This window comes from Carcharodon carcharias, chromosome 18 (genome assembly GCF_017639515.1).
Source record: "Carcharodon carcharias isolate sCarCar2 chromosome 18, sCarCar2.pri, whole genome shotgun sequence".
Classification (NCBI taxonomy): Eukaryota; Metazoa; Chordata; class Chondrichthyes; order Lamniformes; family Lamnidae; genus Carcharodon; species Carcharodon carcharias.
In genome coordinates, this window is record NC_054484.1 from 99,512,350 (window position 1) to 99,533,431 (window position 21,082).

Genomic DNA, 21,082 nt, shown 5'->3' on the forward strand with positions numbered 1-21,082 from the left:
CAATTTTGCGACGCTATATGTTGAGTAAATAGTGCGAAGAGGCAGGCTGGAATCACACTGCCTGTTTTACCATTTTTAAAAAGGTGAGAAGAATTTTAAGTCACTTAAAAGACATTTTCCAGCACAGGGTTACTGGCATTTGAGGAAGGAAATAATTACAGAATAACAGGTGGAGATGACAGCAATAAAATCAAAGCTGACTTGGGTTTGTTAAACATAAGCAAAATGCTGCAGAAGCTGGAAATCTGAAATAAAATAAGCAAATGACTGGAAACACTCAGTAGGTCAGGCAACATCTGTGGAGCGAGGAAAAGAGTTAACATTTCAGGTCAATGATCCTTCATCAGAACTTGAAGATGTTGGAGGTGGATAGCTTTTAAGCAAATACAGAGGTAGGGAAAAGGGAAAGTGGAAGGAAAAGTAACAGAGAAGGTCTGTGATAGAGTGGAAGGCAGGAATTATTAAATGGCAAAAAGGATAATGGTTCAAGGCAGTGTGGGCTGGTAATGGGACAAGCATGGAAACAAAAGATGGGTTTCTAAAAGAGAGCCTGATTCTAATAAGTTTTTTTGGGATCCCTTCCATGAGGTGGATGAGAGTGATGATATTAGGTTGCTTATCTTGACTTCCTTTAGGAAGTTCCTTCACGAATCATTAGCACTGAAGTGAGATGTTATGGAATCAAGGCACGAGTTTCAGTACTGAATAGTCACTGATGTTAATTTTAGCTGAGTTAGAGAGCAGTGGATTGAGACAGATTTAAAATGGAGCATTTTTTTGTTCCATTACACTAATCACCTAGATGAGACTATTTGTAAGCAAGACGAACAATTGGGTGTTGATCTGGAGCGATTGAATTCCAAAAAACCGGGAGTTTAATTTTGGGAGCCATATTTTCGAGGCCTCTGAGAGGGTGACAGGGATGGCGGCATTCAATTATGTGGAGGCACAAAGGAAGATGGGATTGCAGAGAAGGTTCAGGGGAGATTTAATAGAAATGCTTGTAATTATGAAAGGTCTTGATAGAGTGGAGATAGAGAAATTAATTCCACTGGCAGGAGGATTGGTAACCAAAAGAGACAGTTTTAAGTTAAGTGGCATAAGAACTAAAGGTGTGTGGTGGTTTTTTTTTAACAAAGCAAGTCATGATTTGGAATCCATTGCTTGAAAGGATGGTGGAAGCAGACTAATTAGTGACTTTCGAAAGGGAATTGGATAAATACTTGAAAAAGGTGAATTTGTAGGGGTATGGGAAACGAGCAGTTGGTTGAGACTAACAAGATAACTCATTCAAAGAACCAGCACAAGCATGATGGGCCAAATGGCTTTGCTCTACGTACGTTTTATTTCTTTAGATTCATAGCATCATTGAAGAGAATGGGGCACAAGAAAGATTTGTGTGAAAGGCTTAACTAAATGCTGAAACCTCCATAGAATTTTAGCGCAGGTAGGAATATTAACGAGGCAAGTTCCAAATCTAACCTTGTTGAGTTATGAAATGAGGCTGAAGGAATTTGCCCAGGGGATTAAAGGGTCACTGCAGTATTGATACAAACTTTGCTAAGGAACAGAAAGCAGAGAGTAGTGGTGAAGGATTGTTTTTCAAACATGTGGGAAGTTTATGTTGGTGTTTCCCAGGGATGAGTATTGGGATCAGTGCTCTTTTGATATTCCTAATGACTGTGACTCGGATATAATTTCAAAGCTTGCAGATGATACAAAACTAGGAATGTAATAACCAATGGGTAGGATAATAACAGCTTTCAGGAGGATATTGACAGATTGTTGAAATGATCGTACAAGTGACTGATGAAATTTAGTGCAGTGAACCGATAAAGTTTGGTGGGAAGAATGAGGAGAAGCAATGTAAACTAAATAGTACAATTTTAAAGAGGCTGTAGGAGCAGAGAGACCTGGGGTGTATGTCCATAAATCTTTGACTGTTACAGGATAAGTTGAGAAGGCTGTTTTTTTTTTAAAAAAAAGCTTGTGGGATCCTTGGGTTTATAAACCGAAGTTTAAAGTATAAAAGCAAGAAAGTTATGCTAAATCTTTATAAGTCATTAGGTTTGGCCCAGCTAGAGTATTGCGTCCAATTCTGGGCAAAGCACTTCAAGGAGGAAGTCATTCGAGAGGGTGCAGAAGAGAGAGAGAGAGTTACTAGAACAGTAGCAGGGATGAGAGGCTTTAGTTACTTTGAGAGACTAAAGAAGCTGGGCTTGTTCTCCTTCAAGCAAAAAAAGGATTAAAAGGAGATTTGATAGAGGTGTTCAAAATTGTAAATGATTTTGATGGAGTAAATAAGGTGAAACTGCAGCAGAGATGGTAACCAGAAGACCCAGGTTTAAGAAAATTGGCAAAAGAATCAGCGGCCAGATGAGTTGAAAATTTTTTAAGCAGTGAATTGTTATGACATGGAATGCACTGCCTGAAAGGGTAGTGGAAGCAGATTGAATAATCATTTTTGAAAGGGAATTGGATAAATACTTGAAGGGGGAAAAAAACGTACAGGGCTACAGAGAAAGGGCAAGTGAGTGGAGCTTTCAAAGGACTGGCACAGGCACAGTGGACTGAAAGTCCTCTTTCTGTGCTCTTGTCGTTCTATAAATCTATGAAGTCCGTGCCTCCAGAGATGGCTCTCTGAAATTGGCAGTTTACCACCGAGGAAATAAAGTTCTCATTTTCAACTTCCTTTAGGATTACGTGCAATCCAAGATTGAATGAAAAGGAATAATTTTGCTAAACGTTGAAGGCAATATCCTATGCAGCAGCTCAAGCTTATGCTAACAAAATTCCAAATTCAGTGCTCTGGCTCGAGCAACTTTCCTCAAACTGGTTAACTAATTAATATATTAAAGATATTATCATTAAGGGAATATCTCTGAATTACACCCTCGGACAGATAGGAAGTATTCTTAAGTAAAGGTACATCTGTAAATAGTTGTGATATATAATTGAAGAGGGAATCATGTGCCTTTTTATTCCTAATCCAATCATATTGGCTAAACCCCTGGAAGCCATAAATCCTATGGGTCATTTTCCCTCCCTCTTGTCCAGCTGAGTTGTGACTCTACTTTGACTTTAATTTTCTGAATCACTATTTTAATTGTGGCTTCCTTTTCCAATCACGGGCCCATTTTTTCTTTTAAATAAAACACATATATTTTAAATAGCCATCAGCTACCTCCTCCTCAGCACCTTTCCCCTGCACCACCAGTTACCTTCTACCAGAGTCTCTTTTCGTATTACTTGTTTATGGTATCATTTGAACTCTGGACTTTGGAAAAGTGAAGTTACCCACAAGGAAGTATCGGGTTCTGTATAGCCCCTCATGTCAATGTCTTATTAATCACGTTGTTAAGGTTTAATGGCAATCACATTGTTAAACAGGTAATGGGTATTTGCACACCTATAAATGGGGATAGCTGGGACACTGGTGGGTTGGAGTAGTGTTGACTGTGAACTAAATCAATAAACTCCCTCCAGCAAAGAAAGCTGCTGTGTCCTAGTTTTAACTTCGCCACCTGGCGTGGATCCAGTTAACACCAGAAACGATGCCAAAAGAAACTAGCCCTACTGTCTGTAATATTAACTGCTTATTGGTAGTGAAGTGGGCCAGGTGCCAGTGACTATGTTATTTTGCCACTCCCAATCTTAGCTTGAAGCCTGCCAATCTCGGTATTGGCAGAAACTCCTGAATTTTATGAAATTAGGGTCAAATAAAACCATTTAAAAAGATGGGCTTCAATTATCCGAATGGCCTAACTTCACTTATTTAGTGAAGACAACAGATGGTTTTTGCTGCTTGGTTTTTGGCTGCTATTTTTGCTATCATGGCCGAGGAATGAAATCCATTTGAAATCACACCGTTGACTAAATGCTAACTCTCTCACTGGAACAATTAGCATATTTGTCTGTCAGTCTGATGGATTATGTTTAATTCTGATAATTCAAATTAAAATGGCTAGTTACTGTCCGGATCTGGCTACATTTGTTGGAAGTGACTTGCTTTGTTATTAGGTTTCCAGATTGAAAAGGGAGTTGGCACAAATGAAAGAGGAGTTGCAGTACAAGGAAAAAGGCGTAGAGACGCTACAAGAGTAAGTGTGATATTTGTTTGTAAAAATTATATTTTAAGGTATGTATATTCTTGATTCCAAACTGAGCATTTTTTAATTATATGTTTTGTTTAAGCCCTTTGGTCTTGTGTGAGTGAATGAAGACTAGGATATGGTCCATATGCAAGTGACCATCATAACATGAGAAAAAGCATTCAATGTTTTCAATGGTTTATATATTTAGGTATAAGTTATGAATATGTGACAGAACTATTGTCCAAACTTTTTTGTCAACATGCTGTCTTTCTCATTTGTGATATGACCTGCTTTGCACATTTCCAAAACTATTTCTGTGTCGTACTTACTGTTGCAATACTGGGGTATGCCGGTACTTAATCCGTAACTTTACGACACACCATTAGTGATTATATTGAAGAGCTGTGGAAGTGATTAATCACCTGCTTTCTGGAAATCACGTCTGTGATTTATAATAGTTAAGCACGACTGCCTGGAAACTATAGTAAACATCCAAATAAAATTTAATTTCTCCTTTACTCTTGGATGGTGTTTGATTTAAAACACTATCTATTTTCTGTTTTTTGCATGTTGATTTGTCATTTCACTTAGTGTAAAAATGCCTCATATGGTTACAACCAAACTTTGCCTCTAAACCATCAATGGCTTTTCAAATGGCCACTCTGGAGTCATTTTAATCAGTCCTAATTTTTCTTCAGTGTGAGGAAAGTTTGCAGATGGTAATCTTTATAGTTTTCCAAAACATACACTTTTTTTCTTATGAAAATGAGGGATGTGAGTGCAGAAGCTAGGACACATTTCTACTGCTGAGAACCTGGGATTCAACAGGCATTGGGTCCTTTGTATGTGTGTATGGAAGGCCTCATGCCCGATTTTGGCAGATGCCTGTTTTATTTTGAGGTCCATTTGGGATACCAAAAAATAGACCCCTCAAATGTTGACAGGGCGATCAACCCCTGCACGGATTGAGGCTAGGAAGCTGAATTTTCCCCCCTATCGGGATTGGGGTGTGTGTGTGTGTGTGTGTGTGTGTGTGTGTGTGTGTGTGTGTGTGTGTGTGTGTGAGCACGAACCAGATCAGTGCCCCCGATTGGGTGCGCGCCGCCATTTTTTGTGGCTGGGCCAATTAAGGCCCGCCCAGCGTGATGCACGCCCGGAAGAAGCGCTGTGCGCTCCCTGTGTGGGCGGGCGTGGGGATTCCCTGAGTTGGCGTCTGCACTCTTTCACGCATGTCTGCAGTTCTGAAAAATTTAATAAAGGAAAAAAAAATATTAAGGACATGTCCCCTCATGTGAAACTGTCACATGAGCTGGGACATGTCCTTTAATTTCTTCAAAAATTTTTTATTTAGTTAATAAACCCATCATGAAACCTCATCCCGCCCGTGGATGAGGTTTCATGAAAAATGCGAAGGCCGCCTGGGCTCTTCACCTGCCCCCCTGCCAACCTTAAGGTTGGACAGGCAGCTTTCTTAACACCTTTAATTACTTTCTTAATGGCCTTAACAGGCCTTTGACAGGTCGGCGGGTGTGCAGCTGATGCGGCTGGGCCCGCTAAACTGACAATCTAACTGACGCGCGGTGACATCGGGACGCATGCCTGATGTTGCTGCGTGTCGTTTTACGTGTCTGTGAGCGGGCCCCGCCCCCTGCTCGCTGACCTGAAAGTTCTGCCCAGGATGTCTAAATTGATGCTTCACACCTTCAAAAATAAAATATAGGTGCAAAAATGTACCAATTTCTACCTCCCGTTTTGTTTTCCCTGCCACCCTGTCCGGTCTTATAGTGCTTTATTATATCTCATCTGCTGGTGTTTGATGCTGGGTAAAGTTCCTTCCACATGGCTTAATAACGTGTCTTCACTATGAGTCTCAGACAAACACTTCTTACTGGACTTCGGTGCATGTTTCAATTTGCTGACCTAAAATCCTACAACTAGTGTAGAAAGCAGAGAAAGACATTAGGCATGCAGATATGGTTGTATCATATTCAACAATTTCAGGAAACATGGGATGAAGTGTTTAGACCAGTAAGTGGGGTGTGTATTAACCATAGAACTATAATTGTGAAAGGATATCCAACGGTAAAGTGGAATAGAGGATAAATTTTTGTTGAGAAAGGGGAGGATTTTTCTTTGTGTTGCGTGTCAGACTCCATCAAGATGTTGCTGCTCCAAGAGAAAATGAACAAGAAGCATAAAATGTCACTAGTGTGTTAGTATAGTAAATTAGTAAGTATAATCAAGGGAGGGGTAAGGCTGCTGGAAGGTGAGCATTTAGTGGAGAGTTAAGTAATGCTATAAGTACCAGATGAGTGTTCAGCATTGGTATTCACAGGAAGGTGGCTATTAAAATGAGAGAATCTCCAATATAACACAAGGGGAAATGGACCTAAAGAGCCTATTCAAACTTCGGGTAGACAAATCATCAAGGATTAATGACTTACGTCCAGAACTAACAGGGAAGAAACAGAGAGTATTTAACTATCGTTTCCATTTCCCCTGGATAGGAAATGTGTGCCAGGGAACGGGAAGAAAGCAAACGTGATCCTACTCTACAAAAAAGACATTGGATGAGAAAGGGAATTATTGGCTACTAGACTTACTTTATTATGTAACCCACCAGTTTGTAATAAGAGATGAAGTTACTAAGTTCTTTCAGAAACTTAATATAATCAGGATCGGGCCATCCAGATTCCCGAAGGGATCTCGAACTTGACCAACCTTATAAAAAAACCTTTGAATGATAAACCAAAGCTGCTCCATTGGCTTTATGTGGATTTTCAAAAAGCATTTCTTAAGGTATCCTGCAAGAGATTTGTGGCTCAAATAATGGCACCCTGAAATTTAAAGGGATGTGGATAGGGAGATGCTTGGAAATCAGAAAGCAGAGAGAAGGTAAAAGAAAGTTTGTTGGAGTGGGGAGGTACAGTGAACGGTGTTCCATGGGAAGCTGTGTTGGTCTCACTTCAATACTTTGTACAAACTGTGCACGTTTAGGATTGGATGGAAATATTGATATTTGCTGGTGAAGCAAAGTTAGGAGGATGGGATATTGTGAAAGATTAGCAAAGAGGATGGATAGATTAGCAAGGTGAGCTGATAAGTAGGAAACATGGGTTAGTGTAGGAAAATGTGAAGTAAAGTATTTGGGAAGTAACAATGGGAAAAGGAAATGTATTTCAAATGGTATGGAATGCCACTGAAACCTTGGTATGTGGATTTGTGGGTCAGGAAAAAGGCAAATTACATCTTTGATTTTGTACCTAGAGGCATTGAATACAAAATCAAGAAAGCAATATTGGATTTGTAGAAGCCATCTGCTTGTATGAATGTAATGTAAGATGCAGTAACACTAATTTCTGAAGTATAGCTTCCTGAGCTATGTTGAATATGGGCCACTTTGTAAATAGCTTGAGGCAGGACTTCCGTGATACACATCAATATTTGAGAGTATTGTATGGCACTACTCCTGCCAAAGCACCCGTGATAATGTAAAAAAGATGATTTTAGTTTCTAGTTGGAGAGATTCCCCAAAGCTTAAGGAAGGTCCATACTGCCTAGTAAGTAGAAAACTATTTTGATTGCCAGTGGGACAGGTTAAGGGTTTGTCCTCATGTGACCTGCGAAAATGAGGGTTGGCAATAGCGTAGGTCTAACAATTCACCCTAAATTGACAATGAGTTATGTGCTTGGAGGATTTGTTACAATTTGTTCAGTGTAGACCTTTTTTGTTTTTTCTACAACACTTGGCATGTAGCAAGTGTGCTTGGGAAGAACAGGTCATTTTCAAAGCACTCCATAACTAAGGTGTCCCTTGCCTTGAATCTCTGGATCTGTCGTAGACTAATTAGTTGATTATTATGATTAGGCATAATTGTATCACCCATTTCTTTGATCAAGTTTTTGATCACTTGCCCTAATATTCCCTCTTTTGACTCAGTATCAATTTTTGCCTGATTGCATCCCTCTGAAGTTCCTGGGGTGTTTTGCTATGGTGAAAGGCACTACATAAATGTACTTCATTGTTGTTCCATTTTATTGTATAGAATATAGATTTCTGGAACATTCAAACAATTCTTCAGTGTTAATGTTGAGAGCTAAATTGATGCACTTTCCTACCAACCACAAAATTGGCTCCCTCACAGTCACAAATGAATTAGTGATGTACATGGTTTATGTTCTGTTTGCTTGGACAGCAACAATCTTTACAATCCAAAAGAAATGTGGCTGACTACAGATTTCAATAAGCAGACTGAAAACTTTTTGAACCAACATTGTATCTCTCTCTTCAGGCATTGGCGTAACCCAGGTCTAATAATTAGCCCTGGACTGGAGCAGCATAGCATACTCCAGGGTGTGTGGGAAGCTCGAATAATTCCCTCATCATCTTAGAAAGTGACAATTAACATGACGGGTTGCTGCGTGCATGCCAACTACGTGGTCAGATACATGTACAGATAAACAACAAGCATTTGTATAGTGTCTTCAGTGTAATAAAGCATCCCAAGGCACTTTACAAGAGCATTGTGAGGCTAAATTTGACATGGACCCCATCAAAAGATATTAGGGAAGATGACCAAGAAATCGGTTTAAGGAGGTAGGCTTTAATGAGTGTTTTAAATAACAAATAAAGGTGAAAAGATGTTGGTGTTAAATAGTATAATAATTTAAATAGACAATTCACATGCAACTGCATGCTTTCCAGAAAGCTGTTTTATTTATTAGAGTCTCATATCAGCACTTCCTTGGTTAACACATTCTCTGGTGATTTATTTGAGAGAATTATACATGGAGCTCCTGTTTTTCATACTGTAAAAAGACAAGGTGAATTGAACCTGTCAGTGACCAGATGGTCTGCAGATTATGTAGTCTCCCCTCCGAGGCTATGGGGAAAAAATGGGAAGCTGGAGTATTTGTTCAGGTTAAGAAAGGCAACAGAGGGAAACCAGGGAATTATAGATCAGATAGTCTAATATCTGCTTTCAGGAAATTGCTGGAATATATAATTAGGAACAAGTGATCAGAGAGAACCAGTATGTATTTGTAAAGGGTAGATCATGTCTGACCAATCTGATGGATTTTTTTGAAGAGGTGACTAAAGGAATGGACAGGGGTCTATGAATGTTATTTATATGGGCTTCCAGAAGGCATTTGATAAAGTTCCTCATAAGAGACTCTTGACTAAATTTGCAGCTTATGGAATTAAAGGCAAATTATTGACCTGATCAGGAAATTGACTGAGCATTAACACACACACAGTAGGGATAATGGGTAGGAATTCTAATTGGCACGATGTGACTAGTGGCAGCCCACAAACATCTGTGTTGAGGCCTCAACTATTCATTGTATTTATTAATAACTTAGATGATTGGATAGAAAGCCACATACCCACACTTGCTGATGACACAAATAGGTGGCATTGTAATAGTGCAGAGGGAAGCAAAACATTACACAGGTATTGATAGGTTAAGCGAATGGGTCAAACTGTGGATAGGTAAATGTGAGACCATCCGCTTTGGACCTAAAAAGGGTAGTACAGGGCACTTTCTAAATGGTGAAAAGCTAAACAGTGGAGCTCTAAAGACATTTGAGCATCTAGGTATATTGATTATTAAAACTTCATGAATAGGTGCAGAAAATAATCAAATTGTGAATGAACTGCTGGCCTTTATATCTAGAGGACTGGAATACAAGGGGAGAAGTCACGCTTCAGCTACACAAAGCCCTAGTTAGACTGCACCCTGATTACTGTGAGAAGTTTTGGGTACCACACCTTAAGATATTATTGGTCTCGGAGGGAGCGCAGCATAGGTTTACCAAAATGAAACCTGGAATTAGGGTTAAATTACCAGGAGGAATTTCACAAATGAGGTAGAATTCGGAATCTTAAGGGGTGATTTGATTTTTTTTTTTCAAGATATCAAGGGGAACAGCCAGGGTTGATTGGGAGAAACTATTTCCACTGATTGCAGAGACATTTCAGAAGTGAAATTAGGAAACATGCAATGGATAGTAAATGTTTGGAATCCTCTTCTACAAACAGCAATGGCTGCTACATCAACTATTAATTTTTAATCTGAGATTGATCGATTTTTGTTAAGCGAAGTATGAAGGGACATGGGGTATAGATGGGTAGGTGGGTTTAGGTCATAGATCAGCCATGATCTCATTTGAGTGGTGAACCAGGCTCTTGGGGCTAAATAGCCTATATCCTATATCTCTGTGTTTCTCAGCTCTTCCAAAGAACTTTCACAGGGACAATGTGTCCAATGGCCTCCTTTTGCTTTGTCAGATTCTACAATTATTTTCCCTCTATTTGTAAAAGTTGCTGCTTGATTGCCCTTAGCAAAGGCCTTGTGAATATACACCAGAACAAAGCATGTATTGATGTTTCAGGAAAAGTGTCCCTTCTTGATGATGTTCACGGATTTCCATTTTTATCTGGTTCTTAATGTTGTGCTTTTATAATGATATAAAAACACCAATCACTCATAAGGGATTGGGTAAACATTTATTGAGACTAGGCACATGAGAATAATTGTACAAAGGTAGAAAACTTGAAGACATCAGCAACAGGGCTGTATGCTCTGCTCACTGGCCAAAGTGAAACTGAGACTGGATCACATGACACTTCCCCTCTAGTGAGGGCATGCTGCTATCCCTTAAAGGCATATTACAACACTTAACACCTAAAATAAGAAAGTAAATGCATTTTTAGCACAATTTGATTTTTTTCCTTCGAAAAGACCTGTCATTTGTGTTCATTGATAAATTTTAAATAGATGATTTCACAACCTTGCATTTTAACAAAGGAGAAATGTTTGACTGTTAGCACTACGGGCTCTGTTGCAAACTCATGTTTTTACTCCAGCCATGGGGAAACCCAATCAGAAAGAGGTTGTATTTGAAGTGGATCAGATGCAAGTTTCACTTGTAATATTCCTATGTTTAGAATAGTGACCAAGAAAATAGTGCCAACTTGAAGGACAACTGCTTATCTATTATTAACATTGGGGAGCAGTTATACCCCAAGATGGCACCTTTGACTTGGACGTTTGAACAGATAGAAACTCCAGACAATATTACAGTAATTGTAATATTGACTGATATTAATTAGAATTATCTAATGATATAGCACAGGAGACTATTTGGTTCATTGTTCCTGTGCTGGCTCTTGGAAAGGAATACACTACTGATTTATTTGCAATCCCCAATCTTTCCCTATAGCCCTAATTGGCAATCATAATTTGTGAATTTCGACTCCTATTACTCAAGACTGCCTAGGTTCTGTAATATTCTTTCCTTACTTATACCGTTACCTGGTGTAGCAATGCTCCCTCTTTTTAATGAAAATGATTGGGGTTTTGGGGTAAATTATCCACATATATATCAACTGGTGGATATTCCAGCTGTAACAGATGCACCATCAAATAACTGTTGTGCTAAAATTAGATTTGCTTTATTGCACGCATCTAAAGTACATACTTTTAAATTTACTTGAAAGGCCTTTGAGAGGAGAACAGGGAGGTGTACAAGTTTACCTTTGTAATTTGACATTGATGACTTGTTTATGAAGTCTGTTAGGTTCGCTAATCTTGCAGTAACTCTGTTTGGAAAATTAAACCTTAATCCAGAGGGTCAAAATTTGAAGCAAATCTAAAATGTGAATAGGGGTCTACCCATCATGCCCCCCTCACCTGCTGTACAGTAATCTGAAAGAAGTGATAGAGGACTGTAAATAAGACGTGAATGTAGGCAAGATGATTGGTTAGTTTAGCATTAGTTAAGTCTCTTTTAATCATCTAGATTTTTCAATAGGAAGACTATTGCTCGAGCAATGCATTTAAAGGATGAACCTGTTTTGTTTACAATGCTGTAATGTTTCATGATGATACTTAAATGCATGATTTTAAATTTAAATTGCTTGTTCAATATGGTTTTAAAAATGTATTATTTCTTACTCAGCTACGTAAAGATGAAGGGTATGTGGTTGACACAAAAATGACACAAAAGTGCTGCAATCTTTAAAAAAATTCAAGTTGTTATATTTGACTATTGTGCAGTGTGACACTATTTTAAATTGGTAAATGCCTTTGTTGAAATAGCAGGTAAAGAGACTCCAGAACTCATTGAACATCTCCTGAATAAGTTTGATCACAAGATTGCACAACATAATTTGAGGAGAAGCTCTCTGATTTGAAATGAAGGAACTAGCGGAGGTTTGTAATCACTGAGAGGCACAGAGAAGATTAGTGCCCATGGATTATTCAATCCTAAAATATACTTGCACAGCTAGAGGCTGTGATGAGTTTCAAGAAAGACCGGAGAACAAAGGAATTATGATTCCGCCTCTCTTCCCTCGCCCCCACAACCCAACTCTGGCTCCGCCTTACCCCCATCTTTAACAGACAATGCCGCATTGATATATTTTTTGAAACCGGAATTGGTTAAGTGTTGCAAGGATAAACATGGACACAGATAATCTCACAATCCAGATCGCACTGTCGACCTATAGGCATTTAACCATCCAAATATGAAACCTGTAAATTGTGATGTTGGACAGACATTTTAACAATTTGCTAAATTACCGATTGAAATCAGGGAGACATGCTGCAGATATTTTAAAAAATAATTCACATAGTTAAAAGTATATCAAAAGCTGTGTGACATCCAGGTGCATTGCACGATTGGAAATGGCATGTTAAACCATTGCAGTTTAATGAGCAATGATTCTGGATCCCTGACTAAAACCCTAAATTAACAAAGGAGCAAAAACCAACTTGAAAATGAAATGCCGTTGAAAGATGTGGCACAAGGGCCACAGGGCCAGTAGGTAGTCTGAGGCAGAAGGGGCTGCAGAAGACGCTAATATCCTGCTGCCAGGGTTTACAGGAGGTGATGCAGCTACCTCAATATGTCCAAGGTGCAATGCCGAAGGAGGCTCTGTCTCTCAAGGGAGTCAGTGATCTCCATCTGTCAGATAATCGGGCCTGAGATCAGCTCTGACTGTGTGGGTGGACACCCCCATGTCAGTGGCTTTGAAGGTCACAGTGACCCTCAACTTCTGTTTCTCTCGCTCTTTCCAGTGCTCAATTGGGGATCTGTGTGGAGTCTCCTAATCAGCTGTCCACAGTTGCATCAAGCTCTGTTCAGGCGGGTACTGACCTTTATTCTTTACCGTACGGACGAGGCCAGCCAGGCTGAGTGAACCAAAGGCTTCGCAGCGATTGCTGGGTTCCCCCACGTCCAGGGTGCAATCGACTGCACACATGGCCATCGAGGCACCAGCGGGTCAGCTAGGTGCCTTCGTGAGATCTGCATCATGGTGCCATCGTCTTTCAATGATCAATGGGGACTCCAGGTTTGAGGCTCACATCAATGAAGAGACTTCGCTAGAAGGATTGCACAAGCTGAACTTCTCACCTCTGTGCACTGGGCTCTTAACCTTTGTCTGGCACCCCCACCTCTCCACGCCAGGTTGCACGTGGGGTGTGCCGGCTCTCAAGCTCCGTGGCATCTTGCTCATACTTCGAAAGGATTAGGAAACTAGCGGGGCTTCCGCTGGTCCACAACCTTTTTATATTGTTGTGGGCCATCTTCTGCTGAAGCAACAGAGGGGCATTGATTAGCCCACTCTCTACCTTGCAACACCACTGCAGCCTGGCCAACCCCAACTGAGGAACACCTTGCAGGGCGCTTCCGAGTTGAGGCCCTAGAGCCACAAGGCGCTCAGTCCAAGCAGCCAGGGCTCACCCCTTTGACCAACTCTGGCATGATTGACAGTTGGCACTCAGACTGTAGCACCCCTGAGGTCCACGGGGGATGGCCAGCCCTTAACACATCTGCGCACTGACCCATGCCAACACGTTACTTGCCCTTCCTGAGCACAGCAGGTCATTGAAGCACTTCTGGCACTGTACCCAGGAGCACTGCACCACATCACAGTTGCTGACCAGCACTGCCACCTCCTCCCATGCCCTCTTAGTGATGTGCGGTGGCCTCCTTGTCCCATCTCTGGGGACAGGGGTGTCCCTCTTGGCAGCCGCCTCCTCCAGGAGGACTGCGAGGCACTCGTTGGACGAGTAGAGGGCCGAGTGCCCACCCGACCTGCCCTCCCGCCTGCCGTGTCCAGCCAAACTCAGGTCCATCGTGCCGGCTCAGGGAACGTCCTCCACAACAGGCTCCCAGGGGCTGCCCGGGCCGCTTTTAAACCAGCCACCAGGTCACCATTGGACCCGGTGGCTGACAGGGCCCCGCCCCTGTAGGGCCATTCCCGGCCAGTGTGGAGCCTCATTTCACAATTAGGCCCGCCAGAGTGAAATCATGGTCAGGCCTGATCGGGGGTGGCGGTCCATTTCATGGCCACTCCTGGGCCAGACCAACAAAGGGAAAATGCTGCCCAGTGACTTTAACATAATAAAAATGTCCAAGGTACCTCTCAGGAGTGTTCTGAGACAAAATTTGACCCCGAACAACAATAAAAGATATTAGGACTGATGACCACAAAGCTTGATCAAAGAGGTAGGTTTTAAGCAGCAGTTTAAAGGAGGGGAGTGAGTTTGAGAGGAGGAGAGATTTAGGAAGGAACTTCTAGAACTTGAGGCCTTTCTCGCTAAAGACATGGGTATTGCTGGTGGAGCGATGAAAATTGGGGATGTGGAAGAGACCAGAAATAGAGGAGTGCAGTGATCTCGAAGGATTGTAGGAGATTGGGGAGCTAGGATGCTCTACATTTTCTGCTAACAGTCATGAGGCCCAGAATCAAAATCCTGGGTCAAAATCCGGGAATTTCCTCCCTAACACCACATGGACTGCAGCGGTTCAAGAAGGCAGCTCACCACCACCTTCTCCAGGGCAACTAGGGATGAGCAATAAATGCTGGCCCAGTCAATGAAGCCCCATCCCATGAATGAATATATTTTTAAAAAAAATCAATCTTTCCATTCTTCTCTCAGCCTCTGTTCTGAGCACTGAGTTCAAGTGGCACAGCTGAGTTCGGATTTCCTGCCTGTATGATTTGTGCCCTGCCCCCTTTCCCTTACTGGCGAAAATGGGATGTTGAAAATGGGGGCGGGACTTGGATCTAGGTCCTGCTCACTGTTTTGGAAGTTGGGTGGAGTCTCCACAAATCTGTGAAAATCTAGGCTGGAGAGTTCAAATCCCGCTATGGTGGTTTAAGATTTTGACTTTATCGCAGAATGGTTACAGCACAGAAGGAGGCCATTCAGCCTGCCATGTCTGTGCTTGCATGCTGAAGGGACAATTCACATAGTGTCCTTTTCCCACCTTCTTACCAAAACCCTGCATGTTCTTCCTTTCAGACAATAACTGAATTCCTTCTTATGTACCTTTTTCTTGAACCTGCCTCCACCACACTCTCAGGAAATGTGTTCCAGATCTTAACCACTCGCTGAGTGAAAAGATTTTCCCCCATTTCACCATTGCTTCTTTTTTCAAACATCTTAAATGCGTGTCCCTCTGGTCCTCTATCCTTCCACCAATGGGAACAGTTTCTCCCTATCGACTCTGCCCAGACCCCTCATGATTTTGAATCAAATCTTTTCTCAACCTTCTCTCTCCCAAGGAGAACAATCTCCAATCTATCTACGTAACTGAAGTTCCTCATCCCTGGAGCTATTCTCATGAATCTTTTCTGCAGTCTTTCTAATGCCTTCACATCTTCCCAGAACTGGATGCAGTACTCCACTTGAGGCCAAACCTATCTTTTACTTAAGTTTAATATAACTTCCTTGCTTCTGTGTTCTGTGCCCCCATTAATAAAATAAAAGCAATAAACTGCGGATGCTGGAAATCCAAAACAAAAACAAAAATACCTGGAAAAACTCAGCATGTCTGGCAGCATCTGTGGAGAGGAACACAGTTAACGCTTCGAGTCCGAATGACTCTTCAACAGAACTAAGTAAAAATAGAAAAAGGGTGAAATATAAACTGGTTTAAGGGTTGGGGGGGGGCGGCGGGTAGTGGGACAAGTAGAGCTGGATAGAGGACCAGTGATAGGTGGAGATAACCAAAAGATGTCACAGACAAAAGGACAAAGAGGTGTTGAAGGTGGTGATATTATCTAAAGGAATGTGCTAATTACCCTTAATTACCATTAATAAAGCCTAGGATGCTGTACCAGTCTCTCAACCAGTCCTGGCACCTTCAATGATTTATGCACTTATACACTTCGGTTCCTCTGCTCCTGCCCCCCCTTTGGAATTGTACGCTTTATTTTATATTGTATCCCTATGTTCTTCCTCCCAAACTAAATCACTTCACATTTCTTTGCATTGTTTCATTTGCCATTTGTCCCCCCATTCCACCAACCTGTGCCCCCTCGTTTTCCTCCTTTCCTGTCTTTCCTGAAGACCTTCTATCCAGGAATAGTTAATACCCAGTCCTGCATTTCTTTGAGCCAGGTCTTCAATATATTCACAAAACCATTTTTCCATGTCGCCAGTCTTATTTCCCACGCTCCGCACATTCACATACATGCGCAGTAACCCTAATTTAGATTTTTTATTACTTTCCCCCTTACTGAACCCACGTAATAGTTTACTCTTTTCTACTCTAGTGCTATCTGTCTCTCCCAGTATACAACCTGCCTGATCTGTACAGGTCCCACCTCTCCCAGAGCCAGGCCCAATGTCCCAGGAATCTAACGCCCTCCCTCCTGCACCATCTCTCCAGCCATGCATTCATCTGCTTTACCCTCCTATTTCTGTACTTGCTTGTGCGTGGTATCGAGACTAATCTGGAGATTGATGTCCTGCTTGCAATTTTCTTACCTTGTTCCCTTACTTTTGACTGCAGGGCCACATCCCTCTCTCTGCCTAGGCCATTGTTACCAATGTGAACCACAACTGCTGGCTTTTCACTCCCCCCCCCCCCCACCCTGCACTCAGGTGCTCTGCAGCCATTCAGTGACATCCTTGATCCTGGCACCAAGAAGGCAGCATACCATCCTGGATTCACGCCTTTAGCTGCAGAAACATCTGTCTGTTGCCTAACAATCAGATCTCTTATCACTATCGCTCTCCCAGTCTGCTTCATGCCCCCCTGTACAGCTGAACCAGCTGTGGTGCCATGGAGTTGACTGATGAACCATCACTCTCATCAGTATTTAGAATACTGGTTGGAGAGTGAGATGCACTCAGAGGACTCCTGCGCTGTCTGCCTGTGGCTGTCTGATGGTCACCCATTCCCGTTCTCTCTGCATGCTCTAAAGGTGACCATATCCATAAACGTGTTATCAGCAAAGCTCTCAACCTCATGGATGCGCTGCTCTGACGCCAGCTGCTGTTCAAGCTCAAAACCTGGAGCTTGAGCTGCTGCAAGTCATGACACTTCCTGCATGTATGGGGCAGAGTCTTTAGGTGGGTGGGTCCTGGATTTGGAGAACGGACTGCCAGCTGGAATCAGCCACCAGCCGCGATTTCATGCTGGCTGGCCAATTAATGGCCAACTAGCGTGACGTGCACACTGAGAAGCTCAGAGTTGCGGGTCGGGGGCGGAACAAGGGTGGGCATGCGTGGGTGAGCGCTGACAGAAAGCCCCCTGAAGACAGGGAGCTGAAGACCTGAAAGGCATTAAATAAAGTTTTTAGAATCAGGGAAAAAAATTGTCCAAGCATCGCAGTCAGTCACCTGAACATATACATGATAAAAATGCTGTACATAGATTTTTCTTTTTCTTTCCTTTAATAACGAGAACCTCATCCCGCCCTTGGATGAGGTTTGATGAAAAACGCAAAGTCCGCCTGGCCGATTCGCCCATCCGCCAACCATAAGGTCGGACAGACCATAAAAAGTCAGAGACAATTACACCTCTTCATTGTCGGCGGACGCCCTTCCAACTTTTGCGTGTGCCTGCTGACTGAAATATGGCGCGAGCGCGGGATGACGTTGGGAAGCTTGCCTGATGTCATCTCGCACCTTTCCTCAATGTATTAGATAATAAACTATACTGCTACTGATAAACCTTATTACTAATAAAACGTACTAGTTAAAAATAAATAAATAACAAAAATCAGATAAGCTAGTTAATCGATAAAATTATTCAAATTAAAAAATTAAAATTATTGAGCAAATAAAAACCTGAATTAGCCTTGAGTGAATATATAATAGGTTAGATAGGGATGGCTAGGAGGTGGTTTATCATAACAGCAGCATATGGGAGTTGGTGGGACAGAACCCACATCTACAGTAAGTGTCTGTACCTCGTGGAGCTTCAGCCCAGAGCTGGAGTCTGATCCGTACACACTGCGATGCATCAGGAAGAAGGAGATTTACCTGGACACCTTGATCCAGATGGCAGTCAAATTTCTTAGGTTAGGGAGAAGTTTAAGGGTGGTCACTGGTCAGTTAAAGGAGGGTGTGTCAGGCAGTTATGTGGACCCAGAATGCAGTGATGGAGGGGCCTTGGCCCTTTACTTTGTCCAGTGGGTAGATGATACTTGTTACTGCATGGATGACAACAAATACTGCAGGGAGGATGGGTAATTGGCATTGTGGCACAGGATACCAATCTTAGTGGAGTGTGTATAAAGGAATGGAGTAGTGGTAGTGGGCAGTATAGTCAGGGGGCTATTTATTGTTTGTTGATATTGTGGCCAGGAGTCAAAAGGCTATGTTGCCTGCCTGGTGCCAGGGTTAAGGCTATTGATTCACAACTGGAAAAGAACTTGGAGCGCGAGGGGCAGAATCTAATTTTCCTGGTCCACATGAATCCAGTCTTCCTGGACCCATTGACATAAATGGAACTAAGAGTGAGGTTTGCTGAGGGAATTTGAGAATCTAGCTTCTAGTAATAGTCTCTGGATTGCTACCTGAGCCATGGGTAAATTGACATAGGGGCAAACAGATCACAGAGCTGAATGCATGCCTCAGAATGGTGTGTGAGTGACTTCAATTCATGGGGCACTGGCATCAGCAATCTCAATGGGAAGGTGTGTTTGGTGGCATCGCGCCCGTAGGTGGCAGAATTGTTGGAGGATGATCCATTGAATGTGGAGGCTGGTGGGGTGGAAAATGAGGATAAAGAGACTCTATTGTGGTTCTGGGAAGGAGGGGAATGGGTGAAATCAGAAGTGACCATGAAGATGTTGCATTATTATATTAGCCAACTGGTTCATTGAAATCCTTTAGGACCTCTGACCTATATGTGGATCCAGATTCACGCTGACATGGTTGACACTTAGCTGTCCACTGAAGTGGCCTAGAAGCCCACTTAGTTGTAATAAATCACTAGGAGCTCAAGAAGAGGGTTGATCACGTTTTCAAAACTATGGCTGGGCAATAAATGCGGATAATCCCAGTGATGCTTGCATCTAGTGAATAAATAAAAAAAAAAGCAAAGGCACTTTTCCACAAATTGAAGGTTTCTTCATCAGCTAATCTGAGGTGAGAGAGGCAGGAGTTTTTAGATTTAAACATCATTTATTTCCAGTGGTAATACTGACTTCTAGGAGAAGATGAACCTAGCTCTGTTTGCATTCAGTTCAGTGGGTTTCATTTCATATCAGGGCTTTCTCCTCTGCCCAGAAACAGCTGACTTTAGTGACTGAACTTTGTTCCATTCTAGTGCTACCAATATGCACCATAAGCAAGGCAGACTTCACCACCACCACCCCCGCCCACACACACACACACACACACACACACACACACACACACAGTGAGACCCTGGTTTAAGAAAAAAAGACATGAGGACGATGAACTAATCAAGTAACAGGGTAGAGGGATGGTGGGGAAAGAGAGTTAGTGAGAGTGCACTTAAATTGTAATCATTTGGAACATGACAATATCATCAATGACCTTCCCTTCATCGTAAAGTCAGAGGTGGGGATGTTCACTGATTCAGGACCATTCACGATGACCCAGATACTGAAGCAGTCTCTGCCCATATGCAGCAAGGCCTGGGCAAAATTCAGGCTTGGGCTGGTAAGTGGCAAGTAACATTCATGTCACACAAGTGCCAGGCAATGACCATCTCCAACAAGAGAGAATCCAACCACTGCCCCTTGACATTCACTGGCATTACTATTGCTGAATCCCCCATGATCAACATCCTGGGGGTTACCATTGTCCAGAAACTGAACTGGACTGGCCATATAAACCCTGGGCTACAAGAGCAGGTCAGGGGCTAGGAACCCTGTGAAGAGTAACTCACCTCCTGACTCTTCAAAGCCTGTCCACCATCAGTCCAAAAGACTCAAGTCAGGATTGTGATGGAATACTCTCCACTTGCCTGGAACACTCAAGGAACTTGACATCATCCAGGACAAAGCAGCTTACTTGACTACACCACGTCCACCACCTTCAACATCCATTCCCTCCACCCTTGACGTACAGTGGCAGCAGTTTGTACTATCTACAAGATGCACTGCAGCAACTCACCAAGGCTCCTTTGACGGCACCTTCCAAACCTGCAACCTCTACCACCTAGAAGGACAAGGGAAGCAGATAGATGGTAACACCACCATCATGAAAGTTCTGCTCCAAGTCGCTCACCATCTTGACTTGGAAATATATCTCCGTTCCTTCACTGTCACTGGGTCAAAATCCTGAAACTCCCTCCCTAACAGCACTGTGGGTGTGCCTACACCACATGGACTGCAGTGGTTCAAGAAGGTAGCTCACCACCACCTTCTTGAGGGCAATTAGGAATGGACAATAAATGCTGGCCTTGCCATTGATGCCCACATCCCATGAATGAATAAAAAAAATCACATGTCCTACTTTAAGATGTGATTTATTCATTCGCAGTAAAATGAGTCTTGTGCTTTTGGTAAAGACCTTGATGGTCAACAGGTTCTGAATGAGATATTTGGAAAAATCTGCAAATGTTGGAAATCTGAAACAAAATCAGAAAATGCTGGAAACACTCAGTAAATCGGTCAGTCAGCACCTGTGGTGAGATAGGTTAACATTTAGACGTTAAATTATTCATCAGATATGACTGTTCCTCCTGACCTGGAGCATACA

At 42.3% G+C, this 21,082-nt stretch overlaps 1 protein-coding gene across 2 annotated transcripts in view; it reads left to right on the forward strand.

Moving 5' to 3' along the window:
* Positions 1-21,082, forward strand: part of wwc3 (WWC family member 3) — a 223,241-nt gene that overhangs the window by 129,116 nt on the left and 73,043 nt on the right. For both annotated transcript variants that reach the window (XM_041211908.1, XM_041211909.1), the window contains exon 5: positions 4,021-4,100. In XM_041211908.1, coding sequence (XP_041067842.1) covers positions 4,021-4,100 — 80 coding nt within the window. The remainder of the gene's footprint in view (positions 1-4,020; positions 4,101-21,082) is intronic.